Raw genomic sequence first — 21,950 nt, forward strand, 5'->3', positions numbered from 1 at the left:
GGAAGGCCCGAGCACAGGTCCAAAGGAGCAAGCAGGAAGATCCTATGGGCTCCACTGCAGGAACTAAAGTTGCTCCAGAAGGGAAACACTCTAAGTACTTATTCTATCCTTTGGCTGTTCTGATTAACATACAGTGATCCAAGACAGTCGAGGGTCCAGTTGGCCTGGCTCTGTTCATGCACCTAGCCCTTGGCTGGGGGAAAGGAGGACGTTTTATTTTACAGGTCCCCACAGACTGTACCCAACAGGGGAGAGAGAACATCCGCCACCCTCACCAAAATACTGCTCCCAAAAGTAGGAGTTGGGCACTGGGCAGCTAGACAACCCTAACCCTCCACCACACACACCACACACATTAACTCTGGCACCCTCTGGGGAGGAGGAACCTATACCACGGCGCTCTGGGATGGCGGAAATTTTTAACACTGTATGATGATTTGGTGAGTTTGTGCCAAAACAAAACAAAACACCAAATCTTTTCTCCAAATATACAGGGAAAATGGGCAAACCACAAAAAGAGGAAACAAAAATAAATAAAATAGCAAAATCTCCTTGCAGCAGAAATCAAAATGATGGTACCAGGTGGCTCTGGGATGGGGTACAAAGGTTCCCACTTTCTTTGGGTATTAATTACTGGGTACAATCATATACCTGGATTTAGACCGAGATCCTGGAGCTCCTGAGGCAGGGAACCACCAGACTACCAGAGACGATGGAAGAGGGAAATGAACAAACCCCATGAGTTTGCACACCAAAACTCCAAACACACAACTCAATGCTAAGAAAGATAGCCAACAAAATTAGAACAAGCATTCCAGAAAAGCCTGAAAAGTAGAAGATAAAATAAAATAGCTTGAGAACGCTTAAAGAGATAAATGGATGTTACACTTCTATTAAAGAAAAAAGAACTACAAAGTATTTAATATTTAAAATTCAATAAAAAGAGTAAGCTACATACAGTGAAAGTGAACAAGTGACCTGGAAGACAACACTGAGGAAATCAATCATGTCCTCCTCACCAGCCCCAACACGGTCCCCGACCCCCCACAGGTCTGACAGGCATCTCAAATGTTTTTAGCCAAGGAGCCCTACCTTCAAATCACATCTCAATAGGAGAACAAAAACAGGTCAAAGCAGAGCCACTTTGACTTAAGTGGAAGTGGTAGGACTTATCTGTTATTAAACGAGCTAATATCAGGCTATAGCTTAGTGACTTTCCTTCTGTTGCTCTTCTGGACAACCGTTATAAAATCTTGCCTTCTTTAAAAAAAGATTTTATTTATTTGACTGAGAGAGAGCACAAGCAGTGGGGAGCAGCAGGCAGAGGGAGAGGGAGAAGCAGTTTCCCTGCTAAGCAAGGAGCCCGATGTGGGGCTCAATTCCCAGGTCCCTGGGATCACGACCTGAACTGAAGGCAGCCACTTCACTGTTGAGCCATCCAGGTGCCCCCAATCTTGCATTTTTTAAACATGTAATACCTCAACTAAATAATAAGCACGTTGAAGACAGAAGCTGCTTTATTCTCCCAACCAAGCCCTTGGCAAATATTTGGTCATGGTTATCCCTTAAAGAATTACAACACAAGGGAATTCAGTTAAATCAGACTAGCTAAAAACTAAAAAATAAGGTTCATACTTTACATGGTGCATACTTCCATTATTAAAGAAAAACACCTCCTTATACAGATTTTTTTTTCTTTTTCAAAAAGTACTTCTTGTTCCCCTTCTACTAAAACATATTTTTCCAAGGTCAAGTCTATTATTCTACTGTTATAGAATCAGTACCGTTTTTAGTATTGTGATAGATTCAACTCAAGGAGCAAGAAAAGGTACAAAATAAATCCAAATAAGGTAGAATTTTACACACTAAATTTAAGAGCAGTAATTAATGAAATAGTAAAAACATTGCTCAATACTACTAAAGCCTAGTTAAAAAAAAATGTTTGGCAATCTAATCAAGGATAACTTCCTACACTTCATGTCAAAGAAAATATTAAAAACAAAAAAGTGATAGTATCTCAGAAGATTTTACATATATATGATATCCAGTATTTGTATGTGTGTATATATATTACATGTTATATAATATATACACCACACTAATACAGACTACCTACAACACATGGTTGTATGTAGACAAGTAATTTTTTTTAAATCTAGGAAAACTGCCTGCTTTCCCCCCCAAATATAAATTTAATAAAAAAGAAGAGAACACAAACAGGCTATGACTAAAGAAGAAACTGTGAGGGCTGAAAAGAAACACTTGAAAATATGCAGTTTTATAGGAGTGCTTATCAAACCATCAACAGAGGATACTACATTATACACACTGTTCCACATGACAGAAAAACCTGAAAGGCTAACTCAAGTGACTTTATAAAGCGATCCTGATGGTCTCTGAAACTAGACATAAATAGCAGAAGAAAACTAAGTCAATCTCATTTATGAATATAAATAAATCCTAAATGAATCAGCCAATCATTGTCAAAAGAACAATAGGTTTATACCAATTATTGAAGGGTAATGCAACATTAGAAAACATATCAGCAACATTCACTTCATGAAAAATTAACAGATTAAGTGAAAAACTATGATTGTTTTCTAATTCCTCAAACACTCACTGAATAAATTCCACACCTACCCCTTGCGGGTAGAGAGGGGTTGGGGAGCAAAGAAGAGATTCTTTAGCAAATCAAGAAGAAATTTCCTTAATTTGATAGAAACCCCAGAAGCCATCATACTATTTCCCATTACGGTCAGTAAAGAAACAAGGATGCCTACAATTGTTTTTAGTTACTGAAATAAGATAAAGAAAAAGCTGTTATTTTAAAAATTAGAAAAATGTACTTGCAGATATGATTAACTAGAAAATCCCAGATACTTAAATAACAAAATATTTTGACTGAATTCAGCAGAGTAGCTACAGATGAGAGCAATAAGCAAAAACTGTGTATTATTGAAGATATGTAAGGAAAATGGGAATTAAAACTCACTAGTTCTTTTAAACGTAAGAAAAAAGTATGCAACACGTAAATGGAAGAACTCATTTTCCTAGAAGATGTAAAAATTCTGAAAATAATGGAGGCACAGGGACGCCTGGTGGCTCAGTTGGTTAAGCAGCTGCCTTTGGCTCAGGTAATGATCCCAGCGTCCTGGGATCGAGTCCCACATCGGGCTCCTTGCTCGGTGGGGAGCCTGCTTCTCCCTCTGACTCTGCCTGCCATTCTGTCTGCCTGTGCTCGCTCTCTCCCCTCTCTCTCTGATAAATAAATAAAATCTTTAAAAAAAAAATGGAGGCACACTCTGTGTTCTGGAAAAACCCTATTTTTAAAACATTAATCCTTCCAACATATTAATCTAGAAAATCAATCCAACACTGTTCAAAAAAATCCCAAGGGGACTTTTCTGGCACAAAAGATGATTCTATGCTATTAAGCAAAAGAATACATGAACAATTTTTTTTTAATTGAAAAGAAACAGGCAACTGACCTATCACATATCATAAAATAAAGTTCCATGAGCTCTCTCTTACTGGTAACTTGTGATTAGTGTAATACTCCTGAGTATCACTGACTGTGACATAGATCACTGGAGGAAGTGGGATGGGAACAGTTTTACAGGAAGAAGAGCGTTTTGGCGGTACACACATGTGAGGTGCCCATCACACCTCCAAGTGAAGATGCGGACCCAGAGCTAGATGTGTGAATCTGAGCTTAACAGGAGAAATCTAGGCTGCAGAGAGACACATTTGAAACCATGGGACAGATTTTTGCTATACACTTTTAAGCTTTCTTCCTGTGACATTACGTTAGTTTAGCTTTGCACATGTGCAAGCTAAGTTTCAGAAACTCACTTAACCCATCTGCATTTCTGTTTTTGGTCTGAGCAGGTAAGATGGATGCTTGGACCAATTTAGTAGAGGATTAGATAAACTCATCTTTGTATTTCTTTTATTATTCCTGTACCAATATTACTTTCCTCATTATTTTAAAGTACACTTCTCTGGGTGTGGTGCATAAGCGATGAATTTTGGAACACTGAAAAAAATAAAATTAAATTAAATTAAAAAGTACATTTCTCTCATTTTCCTTTAAAATCCATTAAAAAAAAAATCCTCTCCATTATCGGGATGGTTCCTTCATTCTCTCAACACTCCACAACTACTACCCTTGCCTCTGAGTTTACAAAAGCCGTACCCCAAAGAGGCTTCACAACTACCCTGACCTCCATCCACCCCACTCCGCAAGGGTTCAAAGAGCCTTGCTTTAACTTATTATCTCTCCCTCTTATCTCCAACACCAAGAAAATATAAAACACTCTTAATCATATGCTCTCTTGCATTTTAAACATTTCAAATCCATTTCTCAAACTATATAAACTCACAGATTATATTTGAATAGACTTCCACTCAGGAACAACAAAATAATCAATGTTCATATGTGCGTTTTGCTTCCTACCCCCAAAATACACAATCCAAACCTAACATGCAAAAGGAGTGAGTTATATCCAAATCTCAATTAACAGGCCTCCACTGCCAACCTAGAGTACCAACCCAGTAGAAACGTGAAACAGAACGTGGTCAGCTGTGAAGAGGAAGTGCCAAGGCACAAAGGGCAGTGACGCTCCACCAGGGCTAATGAGACACCGGCCCACAGGTCACCTGAGTCCTACCCGAGGCAGCACATCCCACACTCCCAGACCACCAGCTGCGGGATTTAGGTGGATCAGCCCAGGGAGGGCCAGCCAGGCCTGCGGGAGAAACCAGACCTCACCTTCCACTGGGTCCCACAGTTGTCCTTATTCAGCACGGAGCAGAAAATTGGTTTACGGTAACCTGTCTGTGACCTTCAACAACTGGGGCAGAGGGAACTCCACGAGTGTACATGCAGACACACATGCACACGCATGCACACGAGCACACACACTCCAGACGACAGAGCCAAGCAGGCCATACAAAACGGTATGCAGACTGTGAAACAATCTGAGTGAGGAAACTAGGATCGTTGCCACCGTCATTTATTTGTCTAGTTCATACCTAAGGAGAGAACATGACAGCAGTGCTAGAAATGCAAAGAAGTCCCTGCCCTTACGGGGCTTACAATCTTAGGGAAATAGAACAGGCACATAAAAAGACCGTAAGAAAGCACATGCTAGCAAATGCCACAAGAATTCAGAAGGCAGCGTAGTTTAAGAACACGGGGTTAGGAATCACAAAACCCAGTTTTAGTCCCAACCTGGTAAGTCAGTTAACTTCCCTGGGTTTAGTAGTCCAGCTGCGAAATGAAGTCGTGAGATTGAGAGGCCATAAGCATTTGTTTGCATCATGATTCTGATCGAAAGCTGAGCCAAGTTTTATGGAGGTGGTGGCACCTGAGACACAGAGGGAAGACAGAGAAGGCATTTCGGACAAGGAAAGCGGTACTGAGGTAGGTGTAAGCATGGGGTTTGGAGGGGCGAAAACACAAGGGACGATGGGAATGGTGAGGTAATGGGTGGCTGTGGTAGCCCTTAGGCACTACCGACACAGGAAAGAACTGTATTCCTCAAATTTACATCCAGTCAGTTACAGTACATAATTCCAGAGAGTAGAAAACAGCAGAGAACAACGGCGGCATTTTATCGAACATTGCACTCGATTTCCAGAAAATATAAAATGATTTTAACATTATACCTCTACATTTAAAATTGACATCAACAAACCGTTCCAACTGTCAAAAAATGTAAACCAAAGTTTACATTCTTAGTAAACATAATTAAATCTCTTAATTCAAAAGGACATTTGATACAAATTATATTATCCCAACAATTCCAACATTTATTCTCTACCGTGTTACACGCACTGTGGAAATAGCGAGTAAGACGAGTTCCCTGCCCTTGAAAAAGCCCGCAGCCTGGTAGGTGAGACGAACAACGCCATCTACTTAGAATGTGCTAGGACACAAGGCATGATCAAGGTACGAGCATACGGCTATGGAGTAAGAGATGGATTCACACCCTTCTGCATAACTTCCAGCAAGAACTCCAGAGAGGCTGATGGCTCAGGAGAAAGGAGTGTGGCAGGGAGAGAGTGTCTGTGGGGAGGAGAGGGCTTCCAGGCATAGGACACATGGCCACAGACAGGGCATAGTGTAGGAGCATGGCATGGCCAGGGCCTACCATGGGTATAATGTGGCCAGAGCAAAGTGTACAGGGCAACAGTTAGTGATAAGGAAGCCTAGACTCAGTCCTATAGCAATGGGGAGCTACTGCTATGCTTTAACTGTCTGCTAACCCTGGTTTGCAAGGTTGGGAAGGGACAGGAAAGAAAGGGAGCAGTGAGGTTCTGTCTGGGGCATAAGCAGTCCTTGTGAGTTCTTTACAGCAAATTACACTGTTCAGGAAACTCCCCCCTCTCCCCATCACCTCTCCTTTCCTTTAATGATCTGTGAGTCTTCAACATGGAAGCTGCATTGCCACTGGATGGAAAGGCAGAGGGGAAGAGAGCAAACAAACAAGATCAGAAACGTACACCTATGGCTAATCAAGTTACCATAAGGTAATGGTCACTGTATTGTACAAAGGTCTACAAAGAAAATGAATTCCTTTTTAGTAGTTTTCTAAAACTGCCAAACTCACACCAAAGCATGGGGAAAATCTCGTTCAACGTGAGAAAAGTATATAGAACACTTGCAGAAGACTGCATTTCCTAAACTCTTTTCCATTAAATAATGGTGTTATAGCCCAACACCATAGGAGTTCAAAGCCTGTCTTCACACAATTAAGACTAAACCACAATTGCATTGTTTGGCTTTAAAAAGAGATACAACGTGTAATTCCAAGTCTTAGGTTCTCAGCTAGTACTAAAATATGTCAATGCATGAATAAGTTGCCTAGTGAAGAACATGCAGTAAAAAGTAGATGCAAATAAACCATCACTTTAGGGTAGGATTCCAATTCTTAAATTCCAATTTCTCATAGTAATAGTATAGAATCAATTCTATAAAAGTAATACCTTCTTGAAATTTTGTTTTATAAGGAAGAAAATAAATCTGTATATTTTATTTAACATTCATTCTTAAGTTACAGTTATGCCAAAACAATCAGCATGTAATGAAAGAAACCTTAGTATAATCCTAAAAACACGCATATACATTTAGAAGGCTCTTCTACATTTCTAAATAAATTACATGCCTCATATACATTAACCAATAAAGAATACCAATATGAGAATTCAGGACATTTATTTTTCTGCATGGAGATTTAACTATTGTACAACACACACACAACAAACCCACAAAGCAACGGTGTGTAATAGGTAGTGAGAGACACTTAAAATAAGCATACTGAAAATGCCTACAAACAGGCTTTTTTTTTTTTTTAGCAACAAAATATTTTCAGTCCTTGACACCTTCTCACACTCACCTAGCACCACAGATGCAAGGACTTACAGTAAACGCGTACAATCTCATGCTTAAAACCTAAAGCATGCACTCAATAGGATTTATACATTATGAGCTACTCTATTAACTATGTAGACATACTTCTACTATTTCATACATTAAATTACCCTGCAGCATTTTAACATTTATGCAAAACAATTTTTTGAAAGACTTACGAAACAAGTTTTCAAGGATCACCTCCAGGCTGTTTACACAGGCATTGGTTTGGTTAAGTGGGAGAATGGCAGCAGCCTCAAGGTTCATACTGAATGGAAATGTTGTCTGTGCATGTCAATCCATGTAAAAAATACATATGTACATCGATGGCACAAAGATTTGTGCAGTTGGAATCACCAGTGCAAATGCATGCATTTGAGGTACTTATTTTTTCCATGGTCAGGTATAATTATGCATAGTCATGTTCCCCAAGTGCTAAGTGTTTCAGACCTGATCAAATGAAAGCTATAAGAACTGTAAATATATTTATATAGTTAATTTCAAAGCAGTATGCTTTTAATGAACATCTGTTTAACATTATATGTTTATATATTTCGTTTAATATGTTTGCCAACCAATAAATTTTCTCACTGGAAAGAGACTGACTGGTAATTATACCTGGCCAAGTGATTTAAATAGCATACTTGAAATTCGAGCAAGAAGTGTAGTGAAAAGAGTAAAATACTTCATTATTGCTTCAGTGGACTGAGAAACCTAGAAGGCGTAGATAAGACGATGCTCGACGATGAACAGGGAATACCCAGAACAGTGGTGCATGCCCCCAAATGGCCCCTGTCCAATAAGAACTAAGCACTCTCAACATTATTGATGCCATTGGCATCCACATGAATATCAGGCTCCCCACACAGAGATGAGGGAACAAAGCGGCTAACAGTGGGACACAAACAGCTCTTAAGCTCTGGCAATTCTTGCTTCAGGCGTTCCAACTGCTCCACTTGGAATATATTTGGCTGTTCAGGCATCCAATCATATATCCTATGATGAAACAAACACAAAACACAAAAAATAGTATAATTTTATGGTTTACTTAAGATCCGCCTGCCTTAACCTTTTCAGGGCAATCTGATTACAGAATGCCTGGAATATCCATTGTACAAGAGCCCACCTCCCTTTTAAAAGATTAAAGTTATCAGGTTCAGTTTAAAAATAACTTCTCTTCCATCTTTCCAACAACACAGAATAGCAGCATTTCCTTTTGTGCCCATAATGAAAAAGAACAGATTACAAAGCAACTGAATCAGAAAATGAAATAAACCTGTAGTTTACTAGTGATTGATTCGTCAGGTATCTTCTCTCCAAGCCAAGCACCCGGCAATGCCGCATTTTACCGATGGGAAGCTATTAAGAGGCAGGGTTGGAATTCATACCCAGGTGTGACTTCAAAGCACTAAAGATCTGGACTGTGAGAACTGTCCTAAAGTTGTGCAGCCTAGGCCAAGGTACCTCTAGTTGAAAGGCCAGAAAAAGTCCCATGTGACAATGGCAGCACTGCACTGCCCATCAGCAGAGAGAGGATGGCCTTTCAGACCTAAATGTGAGGGCCAGGCAACTCATGCTACAACAGAGGTTGTTGTGACATCATAGTAGGAAAGAATTTCTAAGAGAGTGAGAAGTGACCTCTGGGTCGAGATATCAGACCAAAATCAGAAGCAACTATACATTCTCTGTATATCCCATTAAAAAGAAAACAAAAGAATTTTAAAAGAATCCATGCGTATGGGGGAAAAAAAGAGACACACAGCAACAAAATTTTGGAAGCTGGAAAACAGATGCATAAGTAATAACAAAGTGTTTCAATTAGCAGAACATAAAAGGCCAAATCACAAGCCAGTAGTGGAAAACATGAAAAGGCTGAGTTAAAAGCAGCACCAGATTCCCCTAGAACTGGGGAAAGAGAGGGGTGGCAACTAAAACAGGGAGGATGAGTAAAGGCTCTTGAACAGCATTAAGCATCTCCCTTCCTTCTAACTTCCTGCCATGAAGGCTGCCTGGCACCCCACTCCCCCACTTAGGTTGATTTGATTTCGAGAACTTAACAGAAAACCTCTTGGAATGGAGGACTAGAAGACCAGGTGAGGGTTTGGGCGTTTTACAAAAGCCACCAGCACCAGGGGAATTAGAGACAGTCCATACATATATAACACATGCAAAATTCAGAGACATGCCCTCCCTTCCCCAGCTCTCTTCCCTTACCTGAATCCCAAGAACCCTGGGAGCCAGATCTGGGTCCTCTAGGTAGTTTATATAGACTCTTCTGTGAGGAATCTGGTCAGCCAAAAAGTAAAGTTCTAAATCTACTGACAGCAGAACTATGACCAAACAGGCCACCCAGATCACCCCTCAGTGAAATCCAAGTTAACAAGCCCCATTCACACATTCAGGAGCCTCCAACAAGTATTTAGATCCCAGTTTCTTTCTTTCTTTTTTTTTTTTTTTTAAAGATTTTATTTATTTATTTGACAGAGAGAGATCACAAGTAGGCAGAGAGGCAGGCAGAGAGAGAGGAGGAAGCAGGCTCCCCGCTGAGCAGAGAGCCCGATGCGGGACTCGATCCCAGGACCCCGAGATCACGACCCGAGCCGAAGGCAGCGGCTCAACCCACTGAGCCACCCAGGCGCCCCTTAGATCCCAGTTTCTTACCATGAGAAGGAGTCAAGGATTTCCCAACAACCGAGGAAAGCTTCTAACATGTAAGATAGTGAGTCAAAAAGAAAAAAATTCCAAAGACACAAAAGAAGTCCTTGATGCCTTCACAGAAATAGTTCACTGAACCAAAACAGGATGTTATATGTAGAAGAAAAAAGCATTCAGAGAAAAAAGACAGTTCTTAAAATTGAAGACAGAAACAACGCAATAGAATGGTGGATGATAAGGTTGGCGAAATCTTTCCAAGTAGAGCAAAAAGACAAAGATAGGAAATAGGAGAAAACAAAAGAATTAGAAGTCTGGTCCAAGAGTGAATAGTATGTAAACTAAAGGATTTCTATAACGAGCGGGAGAGAGGGAGAACCCAGAAAAACAGAAGAGACAAAAATCAGAGGATAATTCACAAAATCTCTGTGTCTTCAAAGACACATATCAACAGATTAAATGGGTTGCTGTGTGCCCAGCACAAGGGATGGAAGGAGACCCACACCAAGATCCATCTCTATGAAATTTTATAACACCAGTGACAAAAAGAAGACTCTGTAAGCTTCCAGATAGGAAACAAAGAAATCACAGGTGCAGGAACAAGAATCAACATAGTTCACACTCCTCAATAGTAACACTGAAACTATGAATGTGACAGAGAAATGCTTTTAAAATTCTGAAAGAAAATTATTCCTAACACGAAATTTTATGCCCAGCCACAATACTTCAGGCACACAAGACCAAACATTTACTTCCATGTCTTCCTTTCTCAAGGAGATACTAAAGGATGTGTTCCATAAAAATGACAGGAAAGGGTAAAGATCAGGACTACAGTTGATGGGAGCTCTGACACAGGAACAGTCAGGGAGCAGTCTTCACTCAGGATGACAGCAGTACCCAAAGAAGTCAGTGAGTCTAGGAGCAGTCTGAGTAAAAAGGAAGGCGTGTGGGGGACTACCATCATTCCAAGAGGGCCAATGCCACTGGACCAGCATTGTACCCTAAGGACAGAGCGCCCTACCAGGCCTGATTCAGAATCCTATTTACACATGGCTTAACCATGTGTTGATGATAATAAACTGTCAGGTAGACAGTTTGTTATGCACTGGCCTCCTCCTGAGAACTGGTAGCAGGCTACAATGGGTACAGAACCAAGGGATACAGAACCATCCACTCCACAGGACCATAATCCTTACATACTCTTCCAATACATGACCCACAGACACCTTACAATGGGTTGATTGCAAAACAACTTTGAAAGTTAATACTAGCTTTTAAAAACATGAAGGCCAGTGGCAAAATGGACTAGCATTTCAAAAGTACACATACAAACAGAAAATATCCGAGGGCCATTATTTTTAAAATTCGGTTTCAGGTACTTACTTGTAGATATACCTATCAATGTGTGCACCTTGTCATAGTTTCAGGTACTTATTTGTAGATATACCTATCAATGTGTGCACCTTGTCATAATGTAGAATGCATTTCTAGCTGGGCTGGGTCAAGAAGGTTTGAAAGTCATTGGCCTAGAGAAACACTACACGTTTTCTAGAAGGCCTGGTTCAACAATGTTTACAGCAAACACTGCAAAAGCAAAAACCTGGCAACTCCCTAAATGTTCTCATACAGAATAAATTGTAATAGAGACATAGTCATGAGTATTATATAACCACAAAGATGAACAAATTATAGGTATATACAACAAATAGATTAATTTTAAGAATATTATCCAAGTGAGAAAAAAGTACAAATAAAGTTTAAAGATAGTATATTATTTAGTGATAGAAACAGAATTTAAAATTTTTACAAAGAGAATAATAATTTGATAAGCAGTTTTATCTGAGGGAGGAGATAAGGAATTGGATTAGAGGTATATGGGAGACCTCAAATCTAATGATAACATTCTTCACTTTTTTTTTTTTAAAGTTTTTTTTTTTTTTTAAAGATTTTATTTATTTGTCAGAGAGAGGGAGAGAGAGCGAACACAGGCAGACAGAGAGGCAGGCAGAGGCAGAGGGAGAAGCAGGCTCCCTGCCGAGCAAGGAGCCCCATGTGGGACTTGATCCCAGGACGCTGGGATCATGACCTGAGCCGAAGGCAGCTGCTTAACCAACTGAGCCACCCAGGCGTCCCAACATTCTTCACTTTAAACGGGGGTGTTTGCTACTGGATTTATTTTTTAATCATTTGAGCACAGTAATTTTTTTAATAAAAAGAGGAAACACTGCCTAATTACTGAGGCAGTATTTTCCCCGTACCAAAATGAGACAACAACCAGTTAAGAAAGGTAAATTTAAAGGTCATCTTTATCACAAATGCAAAAATTCCAAATATCAGCGTCAAACATAGCTCTTTATATCAGATAATGTACCATAAAACCATGATTAAATGTAAAATCTATATGTTACTGCCTTTGGAAAGAAGAGAAAAAATCAGTTTTGATCAACTAAAACACCCACTCTCATCAACAATTTCCCCAACGTAAAAGAGATCAAAGGCTCCAAAATCATGAATCGTTCAAAACCCTCCCTGTTATGTCTAGATTTGACAATAAGAAAAATAACAGCATAACCACATTATTGTGCCAAAAGAAACAGCTAAAAAAAAAACCATTAGGGTGGGGCACTTGGGTGGCTCATTTGGTTAAGCGTGATTTTGGCTTAGGTCATAACCTCGGGTCATGAGACAGGTTCCATACACTGGGCAAGAGTTTGCTTAAGACTTCCTCTCCCTATGCCCCCCAACTCCGTGCCTGCATGTGCTGCGCGCGCGCGCTCTCTCTCTCTCAGTAAAAAACATTCAGGCACAAGAACTCAGCTAAAAACAGTGAAAGGGATAGGTATAGGGAACTGCTGATTTTTATTGTAAACCTTGCATACACACACACTTCTTTAATTAAAACATTTAAGAAACCCCCAAACTTTTGCAGGTAAACACAACCCTAACAGACTGTAGCAGAAACCCCGTCCTAGGCTATTTCCTCAACGGCTTCCCACACCTTCAACACAGTCCTGCCCTGAGTCACACTATTGCTTCTCCCTAAAACTCAAATCCTGTCAAAGCAAACGGCCACTCTCAAAATCCAAATCCAGGCTTCCTTTTGAAATTATTCTTACTGACTCAGGCCAGAAAGAGCTCACTTTCTTCAGGGCCTTTAATATCGCAAAGCATCTTCCTGTTCTCCATTACATGTCACAATTTGGTTCCAACCAAGTAAGGCCCTTCAAAGGATCTGTCTCACAAACTGTTTTCTTGCCTGAATCATTCCTTCCTCTTCCTCCAAGAAAAATATTCAAAAATTTTGCTAAAGCCAGCACTTCTTTCAAATGGTTACTGTAAAAATTTTATCTTCTTTTAATTAGTTGGAAGGGTCTATCATAAGTGATATTAACTACACAGGACAAACAGTAAAGTGAACTAAATTCAGTGAAAGTATTTTTAAAAGCAGGCCTGTAAGAATTTCATCACTATTCTTTATATGATGTTGCTCAAGTATTACAAAGCCTGCTAATCCCTTAACAAACTAAATGACATCCCTCCTAACCCAAACTTTCTTTATATTAAGAAATCTTTTAATCTCTCAGATCAGTGGCTCTCAAATTTCTATCATAAACACCTAGGGAGCTTATTAAAAAAGGAAAAAACTTTTGTTCAACAAATATTTGAGCCCCTACTGCATGTCACACATTGTTCTAACTTTTGGAGATACAGAAGTGAACAAAACAGGCAAAGAGCCTGTCCTCGTGGAGCTTATGTTTGTATGGGTGTGTTGGGGTAGGAGATGGAGGAAGAAAGATGTCAATCAGCTCACGTGGGGCCTTGGAAGGACCTTGGATTTTACTCTAGGTGACAAAGAGAACTGTGGGAGAGTTTTAAGCAGTAACAGGATCTGACTTCAGTTAGAACAGGCTCCCCTCTGGCTGCCGCACTGGGAACAGAGAGCAAGGAGGCGTAGATAAAGGAGTGGATGGTAAGCAGACTTCAATAAACCACATGAGAAATGAGCTTGTCTTAGCAGACAGTGACAGTAGTAAATATGGTGAGTGGATACATTCAGGTTATACTCTGAAGACAGAATCAAAAAGATTCTGTCCGATTGGTTTTAGAGTATGAGTTTAAGATGAGAGCCACAAAAGACTCCCAGGATTTGGAATGAGAAACCAGAAAGACAGGGTTGTCATTTATATTGAAATCGGGAAGTCCATAGAAAGGTTAGGTATTGATAGCTGGATATAAAAGTTTAGGCAGTCAGGGGAAAGACACAAAGGTTGGAGGTTTAAAAAAAAAACTAAAGAATAAAGGTATGAAAAGACACAGAACTGGATGAGATCCCCAAGAAAGTTGATGCAGAGAGGTATGGGGGAGATAGCGCCCCAACCCTCAAGATGACACTACATCTGGTATAGAGCCCAGTAATCCAAATGTTTAATAAGCTTCCCACATGGCTGTGCTACACTCCAGAGTTTGAAAAATTCCACTGACAAATGTTAAGATAAACCTCAAGCTGAACTACAGAATTTTAACTTAACTAAGTTTAATATTATTTTTAATTTTATAAAACAACTATTTTTTTTTCTAACAATCCATGGAAACTTTTCATGAAAAACAAATACCTATCATAAATTAGACCATTAACTCCAAGTTCCTTCAGTTTCTTTCTGTTTTCGGGATCATTGGTATCATCACCCCAGCAGAATATGACTAGTCCCTTAGCTTTTGCCTCCTGAATATAGGACGGGTTTCTGAGCAGGTCTTCAGTATGAGCATTGATCCCCTAAAAGAAGAAAAATTAGTTACTCATGAAAAAATAACTTACTAACTGCAAATGCTAAATGGTCATAATCTACATCAGTGTTCCCCAAAGTAGAGTGAGTAGAGAAAAAAAAGTTAGAACTTTAAATTTCGGAAAATAAATTGGAAGAAAAACTTCTAACATATTTTTTCAGTCTAGCCATTTTAGATGATTCATAAAATACACTCAGAAATCTACAAAAACTCACCAAAACCCAATATTAAATGTCAACTGAACTAACCTCAAAAAAAAACAAAGACTGAAAGAAAAAAAAAAAACCTATAAAAATTTACTTGACCTAGGCCAGCAAGAAAATATTTTGTTGCTCATTTAACTGCTTTTCAGTCTGAGATCTAATATCCTTATTTAAGTAAAGCTATCAGCTTGTTATAAATGTGTCAAAACTAACCAATTAGATGTGTAAAATAACATGAACACGTATTTACTACTGCTCTCAGACATTTCTTTAAAAAAAAAAAAAAGAAAAAGAAAAAAAAAAAAACAAGCATAACTTACTAGGAGGTTTTCAAACTGTGCAAAGCTCATTGCAATGGGGGTTGTCCGAGATCTGAGGTCCATGAGTTCAGGGTAAATATCAGATTTTCCTTGAGTCAGAAATAATATGGGGTATTTGTTCTGCTTCTGCCGAACCCTAAAAAAGACAATTTAAAAATACTTTTCTCATCAGAGAGATAATTCTAATATATTGTTTTAGAATTTTAGGAAACTCTAAAAATATAAAGAAACCACCTCCCCCAAAAGAGCATAATCCCATTATTGAGATATAATCACCATTAACATGTATTACACCTGTCAATCAGAAAGAAAGATTTTAAATCATTCTATACAAGAGCTGAAAGATTCTCAGAATGGGCAATAAGAAAGCCTTTGAAGGCTTATGAGTTTGTAAGGAAGATGTTACATGCCTATAAAATGAAACACAGGGTGTGAGGTACTAGGATCCAGTGGGTGTAGAGTTTATTGGAGGAGTTGGGAGGGCATCCTGCACCTAAAGGGATGTGAAAACATATGTAACCTAAGAGGTCAAGTCAAGGGTGAAGTCTGGGCAACCTTCCTACCTTCAACCACAATCTTTGTACCCTAAATCCCAGTTACTATCTAAGGGTGAAAAAACTGAATTATTACTCACATTGTGCAAATATCTGCATCAAATGAAGAAAACACTATTCTCCTCTTCCCAGAATTTTCTAAGACAGTTTTCAAAATTATATCCAAAAACAGATTCATGTCAAAATACGTTGATAAGTTACCATCCCACATTCCATCCTATGTAGAAGAAATAAATAGGAAAACAAAAGTCATTAGATACCCTAGAATCATAGTACCAGAAAAAAATCTTGAGATCACCTAATCTAACTCTTATTTTACCTGTGGAAATCAAAGGCCTAAGAAGATTAAGTAACTTGCCCAAGACCACACAGCTACTTAGTGATTGATTGTGCAGCTGTCGTAATTCAGGTAAAGACACATATACAAAGTGATTATACCATCAATAAACTTTTGCTTTAATAAAGTCAACAAAATAAAAGATAAAACTCTGGAACTCTGCACTCTAATAAAATATTAGAATAAATTAATATTAAAACTATTCAAAAAATGGGCAGAAGATATGAACAGACACTTCTCCAATCAAGACATACAAATGGCTATCAGACACATGAAAAGATGTTCATCATCATTAGCCCTCAGGGAGATTCAAATTAAAACCACATTGAGATATCACCTTACACCAATTAGAATGGCCAAAATTAACAAAACAGGAAACAACATGTGTTGGAGAGGATGTGGAGAAAGGGGAACCCTCTTACACTGTTGGTGGGAATGCAAGTTGGTGCAGCCTCTTTGGAGAACAGTGTGGAGATTCCTCAAGAAATTAAAAATAGAGCTTCCCTATGACCCTGCCATTGCACTCCTGGGTATTTACCCCAAAGACACAGATGTCGTGAAAAGAAGGGCCATCTGTACCCCAATGTTTATAGCAGCAATGGCCACGGTCGCCAAACTATGGAAAGAACCAAGATGCCCTTCAACGGATGAATGGATAAGGAAGATGTGGTCCATATACACTATGGAGTATTATGCCTCCATCAGAAAGGATGAATACCCAACTTTTGTAGCAACATGGATGGGACTGGAAGAGATTATGCTGAGTGAAATAAGTCAAGCAGAGAGAGTCAATTATCATATGGTTTCACTTATTTGTGGAGCATAACAAATAGCATGGAGGACAAGGGGCATTAGAGAGGAGAAGGGAATTTGGGTAAATTGGAAGGGGAGGTGAACCATGAGAGACCATGGACTCTGAAAAACAATCTGAGGGGTTTGAAGTGGCGGGGGGGTGGGAGGTTGGGGTACCAGGTGGTGGGTATTATAGAGGGCACGGCTTGCATGGAGCACTGGGTGTGGTGAAAAAATAATGAATAATGTTTTTCTGAAAATAAATAAATTGGAAAAAAAATATTTAAAATATTTTTATATGGGGTGCCTGGGTGGCTCTGTCGGTTAAATGTCTGACTTTGGCTCAGGTCATAATCTCAGGGTGCTAGGATGGAGCCCTGCATCAGGCTCTCTGCTCAGCGGGGAGTCTGCTTCTCCCAAACTATCCCCACCCATGTTCATACTCTATCTCAAATAAATAAATAACATCTTTTTAAAAAATAAAATATTTATATAATCTTCATGAACTGTAAGACAAAAGGACTTCATTTGCTAATTCATTACCAAAAAACCCAGGTAACTTTTTTTTTTTTTTAAAGTAGGCTTCATACCCAGTGTGGAGCCCATTACAGTCATGGCCCAGAGATCAAGATCTGAGTTGAGATCAAGAGTTGGATGCTCAACCAACTGAGCCTCCCAGGTGCCCCCCACAACAACAAAATCCAGGTAATTACTAATCACTAAATTAAAAGCTTCATTCTGGGGTGCCTGGGTGGCTCAGTGGGTTAAAGCCTCTGCCTTCAGCTCAGGTCGTGATCTCAGGGTCCTGGGATCGAGCCCCGCATCAGGCTCTCTGCCTGCTGGGGAGCCTGCTTCCCCCTCTCTCTCTGCCTGCCTCTCTGCCTGCTTGTGATCTGTCAAGTAAATAAATAAAATAATTAAAAAAAAAATAAAAAATAAAAAATAAAAAAAATAAAAAAATAAAAGCTTCATTCTTTGGCTCTTAAAGTCATATCAAGTACCCTTAACAAATAATAAAAATATTCTCTAAATACAGCTAAGACACTAAAAGCCCTACTGATATTCAAATATTAGATGTTTTATATACAAGTCATTAAAATAATGCTAAAAGCTCAGAAAACTAAAAATCACCTATTAAGAAAAATCACTTACAATGTTAACTGGGACCAGATTATCATAAACAGCTATTTAGAAGGCAAGATTTGAGGGCAGTTATAGAGTATTCTGAAAAAGGAAATCCAGGATATTGCTCTGACTGCCTAGTCACACCTGAATTAAACCCTTTCAGCAACCCCCAGGCCCAAGAACCCTCTTCCCATGCATCCCAACCATTTATACATATCCCCATTGATATATTCAATAGTTAATTGTTTTTTTCAACTAGACTGTAAGTTCCAAAAAGGTAAGGTTTATTATTTGTTCACAACTTGAACCCAGCACCCACAAAATGCCTCATTTTCAATATAAACTTTTGAACAAAAAAAACTAAATCTGGGAATGATTTACAACACACCTACGGAAATTTCTTTCTTGGTTAACTATTACTAGCTACTACTGCCACCTAACAGGACACTGCTTAGGGAATTATTTAAAATGTATATTTAGATGGAGAATAAGAAAACAAAAACTAATCAGTTATAAAGTTAACAGCCCAGTTTTCACATTCACTTTTTAAGTATATTCAGAATAATCCATATTAATGTTCACACAAGACACATGTAAACTGAAATTTATACTATGATACATTCATCATTACTTTTAAGTACTCATATATAGTATAAGGATAAAGGATGCTTTATTGAAAAGGTCCAATAATGTTGGGAGAAGCCACAGTAAGATTTCAGCTTTACTTTCCCATTAAAACAAGGAGATGGGAATAAATGCATTTAAAGAAATGAGGGGGAGAGAGGAAGAAGGCATTACATCAAGGATTACTTACCCTCTGTTGGCAGATCCATTTTATTTCTATGTTAAACCCTACATCTTCTGGCAAAGACTCTAAAACCTAGAGTTTTGTTTGTTGGAGGTGAATTTTGTTTTGTTTTTGGTGAGATGAACAGAATAAGAGAAGAAAAAAAAGAAAAAGAGAATTATTACAAAATGCTACCTATAGTAAAACATATCACTAAGTATGGATAAAATGTTTTGTGCCTTCAGCAGAAACCACTATCTTTTCTCATATCCAAACTGACAACCTGGTTGATGATTAAGTCAAATAAGAAAGTCGACAGAAATTAAACAACAAAAGCAGCAATTTCGGGCAGTGTCAGTGATGGCAGATGCACTACCATCAAAAGGTGTATCTTTCACCTCAAATCCTTCCACCAGCATAGCTCTGGGGTCTACAGCAACCCAATGCATGGAAAGTACAGCACCTAAAACTGTGTACTCAATTTCATGTGGAGCTTTTTGACTTTCTTCTCTGATACCTTTAGCCTTATTTTATTTAATGTACCTATCACGTTTTTACTGGACTAATGCAACATTAGATAAATAAGGACAATAGTGTATGATAGTGTTGAGAGTGCTAAACATCAAATTTACTAAGATTCTCCTTTAAATCAAGACTTTTAGGGGCACCCAGTGGCTCAGTCTGTTAAGCATCTGACTCCTGATTTCAGCTCAGATCAAGACCTTAGGGTTGTGAAATCGAGCCCTGAGTAGGGCTCTATGCGGAGCCTGAGCCTGCTTAAGATTCTATTCCTCCCTCTGCCCTTCCTCCCCCCACCCGCCTTGAGCACTCTCTTTACCTCTCTTAAAAATAAACAGATTTTATTTGGTCTTTTTGGTTTTAAAATTTCTGTGATTAAATCATAGTGACAGTGCCAAAGTACATGAACAGAAGTGTGTTTAAGGTATTTGGCTAAGTAAATGTTAAACCGTTAATACTTTTTTTTTTTTTTTTTAAAGATGTTGTTTATTTATTTGACCGACACAGATCACAAGCAGGTAGAGAGGCAGGCTGAGAGAGAGGGGGAAGCAGTCTCCCCGCCGAGCAGAGCCCAATGTGCGGCTTGATCCCAGGACCCTGGGATCATGACCAGAGCCAAAGGCAGATGCTTTAACCCACTGAGCCACCCAGGCTTCCCAATACACAATTTTTTAAAAAAGTTGTTTTTAACCACAAGTCTAGGAATCATAAGATTTTTCAGAACCAAATGATTTCAGATTTTTGAACCAGAAGGAATGACGTTACTTGGCTGGGCATCATAAAAATCTGGAAAATTATTCCAATCATGTTTTACGAGCTCTCTTATAGCTTCTTTTCTGTTGTGTAAATAATCATGATGAACTGTTGCCTAAGACATCTAGTGTACCTGACATCACCAGAAAAAGGCAATGGAGAAGAAAAGAAGTTAGAGATGGAGCCAGTAGGAAAGAAAGCAGACCCAGCATGAGCAAGGAGAGCCTGGCATCCACAGGGACTTGCCTGATACTGGTCAAGGGATTCCTGTATGAATTGTGTCTAGTTTTAAAATCTTTGTACTAGTATTTGTTACACTTTTTCAAGTGAATTCTTGAAATTTGTGTCTCATTTTGAGTAATGAGGGTAGTTATTTTCTTTGGCTGGAGAATCTCATTTCTCTCTAAAAGCTAAGGAACAGTTTGTTTGTTTGTTTGTTTTCCAAGTTTTTATTTAATTAAGTAAGCTCTACACCACCCAAATGGGGCTCGAACTCACAATCCCAAAATCAAGAATCACATGCTCCTCTGAGCCAGCCAGGTGCCCCAGGGACAGTTTTAAATATTGTAAAAATGCTCTCTTACCATCACCAGCCCCTCCCACCCCTTCTTCTGTGCCCTCTATTTCTTGTTTATATACAGAAATATGTGAATTTCCCATTCTTACCAAATTAACCCATTGAGATGGGGATTTTTATTCATTTGGGCAGAGAAATTACTCTTAAAAAAAGTAGCATACATACACCATACAAAAATATATCTTCTCTAAAAAAAAAATATATATATATATATATATATATATATATATATATATATATATCTTCTCTAAAAAGAATTAATGACAAGTTTATATAAATGCTATCTTTGACACAGTCTTTTTAGTGCCCATCTAAGAGACCAAAATAACTGATTCGGTTATTACAACAGAATTAATGAGACAGCCTTTGCTAGTTTCCCTAAGGAACTTACCATCTTAAGAGAAGGAAACGGCTGATTTTCAGAAAAAGAATTTTCTTCCTCAACCACAGATTCTGAAAATTAAAATTATAAAAACTCAGTAGATAGGATACTATTTTATCACTAAGATCTTATCCTAAACTCTCAGGACAAAAAAAAAAAAAAAGAGAGAGAGATGTAAAGGTAATTATGAGATCCCTTCATATGCAGTATTTTTGAAGGAAATAAGCATCCTTTATGAAAACTAGTTTACCACATTTCATAGAAACACCAAGTTTGAGGCCCCAACAGTTGAGTACTTTCTTACAGACACTGTAATACTACTTTTTACAAAGTAGTCACCAGCAGTAATTCATTATTTCTCAATGGAATTAAAAGCTGTGTCCTCGTGCTAAGGCTTCTTTTTGAAATATTAAAATCAGCTCAGAAGTTAGAAATTAAGAGAATATAAAGAAAAGTTAAAATTGTGCTTTTGTTACACTACCATTTAATTAAAAATAGATTATATCTCAAGACACCGAAGAATTTTTTTCCAAAAGGGAAAAAAAATTGATATCAAACTAATTATCAAACTTTCCTTTTGTTAAGAAAAAAAAACCTGTGTATTACAAAGACTAAAGTCATATAAAAATTTCCAACTAAATAAATAATAGTAAAAATAATAAATAACATTCATTTTGTTATTAACAGTCATGAAATAGCTACAAAGCCTACAAAGTCCTATCAGTGCTCTGGGGATAACCTCTGGAGTCT

At 38.4% G+C, this 21,950-nt stretch overlaps 1 protein-coding gene across 4 annotated transcripts in view; it reads right to left on the reverse strand.

The window, feature by feature from the left end:
* Nucleotides 1-4,999: 4,999 nt before the first annotated feature.
* The window catches only part of GPCPD1 (glycerophosphocholine phosphodiesterase 1), a 64,642-nt gene continuing 47,691 nt past the window's right edge, over nt 5,000-21,950 (reverse strand). For 3 of the 4 annotated variants that reach the window (XM_044263416.1, XM_044263415.1, XM_044263418.1), the window contains 6 exons: nt 21,210-21,271; nt 18,997-19,062; nt 16,009-16,145; nt 15,375-15,510; nt 14,680-14,840; nt 5,000-8,410 (listed from right to left, as the gene is read on the reverse strand). In XM_044263416.1, the coding sequence (XP_044119351.1) occupies nt 8,221-8,410; nt 14,680-14,840; nt 15,375-15,510; nt 16,009-16,145; nt 18,997-19,062; nt 21,210-21,271 (752 nt within the window). In that variant the 3' untranslated portion in view covers nt 5,000-8,220. Of the gene's footprint in view, nt 8,411-9,628; nt 9,701-14,679; nt 14,841-15,374; nt 15,511-16,008; nt 16,146-18,996; nt 19,063-21,209; nt 21,272-21,950 lie in introns of all 4 variants that reach the window. The other variant, XM_044263417.1, reaches the window with a different exon arrangement.

The sequence above is a fragment of the Neovison vison genome, chromosome 8, assembly GCF_020171115.1.
Source record: "Neovison vison isolate M4711 chromosome 8, ASM_NN_V1, whole genome shotgun sequence".
NCBI classification, from domain to species: domain Eukaryota; kingdom Metazoa; phylum Chordata; class Mammalia; order Carnivora; family Mustelidae; genus Neogale; species Neogale vison.